At 39.5% G+C, this 6,000-nt stretch overlaps 1 protein-coding gene across 2 annotated transcripts in view; it reads left to right on the top strand.

Moving 5' to 3' along the window:
• The first annotated feature begins 3,792 nt into the window (after nt 1-3,792).
• wwc1 (WW and C2 domain containing 1) overlaps nt 3,793-6,000 on the top strand; it is a 42,786-nt gene continuing 40,578 nt past the window's right edge. For both annotated transcript variants that reach the window (XM_023419242.2, XM_023419239.2), the window contains exon 1: nt 3,793-4,895. In XM_023419242.2, the coding sequence (XP_023275010.1) occupies nt 4,777-4,895 (119 nt within the window). In that variant the 5' untranslated portion in view covers nt 3,793-4,776. The remainder of the gene's footprint in view (nt 4,896-6,000) is intronic.

Below are 6,000 nucleotides of genomic sequence, written 5' to 3'. Positions count from 1 at the left end.
GGGGGGGGGGGGGGGGGGGGTCACCGCTCTCCTGGATACCGACAGTGTTGAGGAGTGACTGCCGCTTCCTTCTTCTTCTTGCTGCTCCCCTGCCGCTCCACATGTGACCGAGCTCTCTCTGCTTGTTTTTGTTTCGAGACGCGCAAGAGGGGTATAAAAAAAAAAAAAAGAAGAAGAAGAAAAAAAAGATGCTGCGTTCAAGTGCTGCTCGTAAACTCTGGAACCTCATGTGGAAATGCGGATTCCAGCACTTTTTAGGTGCACTTTTAACCAAAGCTGCAACGATTACAGACAATAAATCAAAAACTATTTAGATAATCGATTAATCATTTTACTCATATTTTAAGCAACAAAATGGCTTCTTGAATGTGAGGATTTTACGCTTTTGTTTGACACATATGACAGTAAACTGGATGTCTTTGGGATTTGGACTGCAGGTAAAATAATAAAAGTTATAATAGATAATTTTTGGCTGTGGGAAATTTGATTGGGCGTTTTTCACCATATTGAGACATTTTATTGACTAAATAATTAATCAGATGTTAACAGATTAATAAATAATGGAAGCATACAGTTTGGATTTGGTCCTGTCAATCTATGGTTTCCTAACTGATCTTAGATATTTAAATATTTTTATTTTTATTTTTATTCATTCAAATTTGTTTTATTGTTTTCAAATGCTATTTTAATCATCTTAATGCTGTATTTAATGTTTTTTCATGCCTCTGTAAAGCACTCTGAATTGCCTCGTGTCTGAATGGTGCTCTATAAATAACCTTGCCTTGCCTTTTATTTTTAAAATCAAGTCTTAAATCTGCTTATTTTACTCAACTGTAAGTGTAAATCTGCACCTAATAACAGGCCCGGGTTTATCCAGTAAGAGGGCGCAGGGTAAAAATGACCTGTGGGACCCTCCAACACCCCGTTCCAACCCACTCTCTATGAACTGTGAAGCCTTTACTAGAGACAATCAGTTGTTTCATCGAGGTGTCTTAAAATGACAAATACATTCAAACCTCGAGCTGCGGTAGTAATTAAGACGAGAGCAAGACGAGATTTCTTCTAACCATGACCACAATTCATGCTTCATAACTTTCAACCTGCAGTAACTGATGTTTTCCACTTGGGGGGCAGCGGCTCTGAGCGCAGCATTGACATAGCATCAGTTTTTAAGGTTGATATGCTGAACAAAACGTCACTTATTTCCACATCCAGGAGTTACAGAGCAGCGTGATGATTCATGTGGAGTTTTGTTTGTGTCCACCTGATGAATCTAACTCCAGCGTTTCCTCTCCTATAGCTCTGTGTTTAGTCTCCAGCGGCTCCTGAGGGAAATATCTGGCTGTTTAGCTGCTAAATGCTCCGCTATGTTCACCAGCTGCTCTCCGACTGATAAGCTGTGAACAGTGGCTCCTGACACTGTCATTGTGTCAACACAGATACAACTCAACTTCAAGTTCAGAAATCTGACCTTTGATGATTTCAAGTTGTTCTGGATTTGAAAAGTTGAAAAAATTAACCTCAAGAAATTCCCTGTAGTTGGCCTTTTGGTGGAGAATAGAAGTTGCTGATGAAGTAAAATCTTAAAGCTTTTGTTGTAGAAATGCAGTGACCGCAGGCATATTCTATGTACAATGATTTTAATAAACACGGAATCCAAAAATAAGATACCACACTCATTAAGTATTTTATAATAACAAGTAACAGACCACTAATCTATAAAATCACGTTCATCATAAGTTATTTAGAGAAGTATCTTTTTTCCCACAGCACTTGAAGGCATCAGAAACACCCCGCCCATCGCCGGTGTGCCGGTGAGAGCTCAGACGTCAGAGGCCAGAGCTGAGTCGTTGTGGATATGAGCAGAGACGCGGGAGGTGGATGCGTTTGAGTGTCAGACAGAATATGAATGAAGCTGCCGATGAACAGTGTTGAAGAGCGGAGAGAGAGAGAGAAGCGTCTCTCAGTGTCTCTCAGTGTCTCTCCACATCTGTGAGGCGAAGCGCTCCATCTAGAGTCAAGTCAAGTTTATGTCTTTCACTTCTTGTTTTAGTGTCTCAGCCAAACATCCACAACACACCCTTACATTTCCACAGGCTGTATATACACTTAATGTATATATTAACATTTTATGTTTGAGCTACTTTTCACTTTATTTCCCGGGAGTTTAATCAACATTATTTTTTCCTTTTGAAATATGACCTACCCTAAAAATATAAAAAGGCTTTTAAATTAGTCTCTATTTGTATTGTTCTTTTATTGTTTTCTTATCATTTGAAGGTTTTTATTTCACTGCCTTCATGATAGCACCAGTGTTTTTTTTATATCTGTGAAGCTCTTTGTAAACTTGTTCTTTGAAAAGTGCTGTACAAATAAAGATTATTCGATCAATAAATGTAGTTTTTAAATAGTTACAAAAAAATCATAAATTGTCACCACAACAATAAGATAAAAAAAAAACACAAAAATACAAAAGCATCTGTAATCAAAATTGATCCTGTTCTGACAAAACTGTATTTAAAAAAATTGCCCTTTAAATAAATGTTGTTGAATAACCGTCAGCTGATTGATTTCATTTATGTATCTTTAAGAAATAGAAGGAAAAAGAACATTTAACAGTGATAACACTGTTTTCCAACATGGTGCCAACACAAACAAAGATATATAGATAAATATAAGACAGATAATTATATATATATTCAAAACTAATACCATATTTAACCTATCCCACCACACCAACTAATATGTCAACTAATCAGTCCACCAGTCTTCATTAACCATGATCTCTGAGCACTGAAACTTCCTCAGCATCGGACTCCTCCACAGACAGGTGCCATCACTTGAACAAGAAGCTCCTGGTTACATTATTAACTTAACACCGTTAACCTTAACCGGTGTTATAACCATGCAAAGTGCACGTCTGATAACAACCAGAGCACCGGGCCCACAATGACAATCAGTAACACCCAGATGTTTAATCAGGAGCAGCTGAGTGGAGGATTAAAGTGCTGCAAACAACTTTGAGTTTCACCTACAAAGTTTGTTTTTTCAGCGTCCTTCAAGTTCATAATTCATGTCATGACTTATTATTTCTTTTTCTTTTTTTTACTTTAATTTTAGCATTTTAATCAGCGTGTTTCCTGTCATCAAAACCAGTCCAGGTGGAGCAGGAACAGATGTTTCCTTTGGCCTGAAATTGCTGTGTCACCCTCTGATCAAGCTGTGTCATATTTAAGTTAAAGGGACAGAGAGCTGTTGGGAACCATCTCCCCAAGTTTCATCAAAATCCAACCTGTGGCACCTGAGCTGAAAAGCCTGTAGAACTCACCTGACATCAGTCTCCATTACTCAGCATGAGGAGGATCTATGCAGCAGTTCAACAGGTTGACCTCCAGAGGGGGCTGTCAGCTTGAAAGTTTGCCATTGCAGAGCAGAGCTGTGAAGGCCAGTGAGCAATTACATTACAAATATTTTTACGAAATAACAAAAAATATAAAAAAATAAAAAATAATATATATATGTATGTATGTATGTATGTGTGTGTGTGTGTGTGTGTGTGTGTGTGTATGGAATCTGAACATCTAAATCTTCTACACAAAACACAAAAAAAAGTAAATTTTGCACACTAGTCCTTTATGAAAACACACGTATTGATTGATTTTGTTGATATCAGTCATAGTTTAGGCAAATTATTGTGACCGGAAGTCTTATTTTGCTGGCTGAATTTGGCAACAAAAGTTTTATTTTGAAATCGTAGCCGGAAGCTGGCACAATGAATGTTTGTCACTTGACAGCCGTCGACCGGCCGAAGTCATCGGGACTGAGGGAAGACTTTACCGCCGCTGCCGCCGCTGCTCCCCTCCCGTCCGGTAGCAAACGGATCATTTCAGAAGATAACAGACCGAGTTTCTCTCGGATTTACCGGATTTTAACGGCTGCGGATTCGCTCGTTACTTTTTCTTCTCTCAGCGGTGTTCTGAGTGGTCGTTACCCCGCGGCGGCTGGCGGTTAGCATCGGTTACTGCTGCTAAACATGGTGGCCTGTAGGCAAGCAGGAGAAACGAGCCCAGTTTGGGGATTTTAGAGGATTTAAAAAAAAAAAAAGGCATTTTAACGGTTCTCCGCGTGAAACCCCGCTGCTGTGGACACATTACCGCCCCTCATTTGGCTCTTATTCGGAGGTTTGTGGACTTGGACGTTGAGGCTGCTTCTCTGTGTTTACGTTGTAACCGATAACAGACCCGCAGCAGCAGCAGGAGCAGCAGCAGCACCGTTCGTGTTTTGTGGACCGTGGATAATTGTAGTTTACTTCAAAAGTTGTCACCAGACCGCCTCGAAGTTTCCCTCCGGATTTGGGAAAAAAAAAAAAAAAAAAAAGTTGTAAAACATGCGCCTACAACTGGAAAAACACGTCAAATAACAACACGGTGTAGTTTTATGACCGTTGTGTTTATATTGCAGATGACTTGACACTCACATAGAAATGAACTGATGCACAAGTGCAGCCTGCTGGAACTACTTTCCCCCACTTTTAACAGTCCCTCCTTTGTTGGATTCATTGCTAATCGGTGGATTATTATGGATTATTATTATTATTATTCCCTAATCCAAGACGCGCCAGGCAGGGAATTTTGGGAATAACTGCTGATACTGTTGCTGCTGCTGATGATGGTGATGATGATGATGATGATGAAGATGATGACAGAGAAAAGCGATGGTTTCCCTTCGTTATGATTTTGAGTAGAGAGGAATTAATTACATGGAGACTCGCCTGACATGCCAAGGAAGGAGTTGCCACTACCTGAGGGTTGGGAGGAAGCCAGAGACTTTGATGGCAAAGTCTATTACATTGACCACATCAACCAGTGCACCAGCTGGATCGACCCCAGAGACAGGTAGGAGTGTGTTGTAGTGCTGATGGATGACCTTTGACCTCTTGCAGATGAGATCAAATTACAATCATCATTGAAGAAAAAAAATATATAATTGTAGTTTTTGCTTACCACTGTAATAGGCAGAAATATAAGCGCTGTTGCTGTGCAAAAATGAGACTATTCATGTAACATACACATAATATACCATAAACAGATATGTACATTTTTATCCTCAGTAAGATAGTTTAACCTGCCAGAGATAAACAGACTGTTTTCCTGCTGGGTGGTGGGATCTGTGGACCATTACAACCAGCAGCTGGTCCATATAGATCCCAGTTAGGGAACAAGAAGGAATCAAACACTGTTTATTCCCAAAAGGAGGCAGAAAAATATTCTACTGCATTTGTGCCTTCTTCACTTTGACCTCTCACATCCCTGAGTCAAGCTGTTAGGGACAAATACAGTCCATGTCTCTTCTTCTAGTAGTAGTTATTTTATTTTTTTTTATTTAAACTGAGGTTATTAGGCAGATGTGTTTCAGTGTGGTGACTGGCAAAATTAAGTTGCCAAATATATATATATTTCTTTTTTGTTGTCCAGCTAACAGTCTAAAACTCAAAGATATTGAGTTTGCTGTCATGTATGACAAAGAAAGGCATCATATCCTCACATTTGATAAGATGGAAGCAAGACATGTTTGTGATTTTTACCTTAAAGAAAAGACTCATTAGATCATCAGAATAGTTGTAGACTAATTTTCTGTCTAATCGATTAATCTGCTAATTGCTGCAGCTCTACCCATGACGACAGGCTCACAGCTCCTCTCCCTCCTCACCACTCTCTCGGATCTCGATGCTTTTCTTTTCCACCTGTAGCTGTTTTCATCCTGAAATAACAGATGAGACTTTCTTTTTCTTTTTTTTTTTTTGCACAAAGATTCAGCAGAGACTCAGGTTAAGTTGGAGTGATGAAGAGCAGAGTGGTGTTGAGAGGAAATCTTAATGAGGACAGGATCATTGAACTCGCCCGCACAGATAATGTCTGTCTTCAGAGCTGCATTCATTCTCTTATTTGAAGTAGAAATTTGACCTTGAAGCTGGGAGTCGTTCTCCTTTAGTGTTTCATC

The sequence above is a fragment of the Seriola lalandi genome, unplaced genomic scaffold (genome assembly GCF_002814215.2).
Source record: "Seriola lalandi dorsalis isolate HSWRI2012SDOR001 ecotype SW California unplaced genomic scaffold, Sedor1 jcf7180002054592, whole genome shotgun sequence".
Lineage (NCBI taxonomy): Eukaryota > Metazoa > Chordata > Actinopteri > Carangiformes > Carangidae > Seriola > Seriola lalandi.
This window is presented reverse-complemented; position numbering and strand designations above follow the sequence as displayed.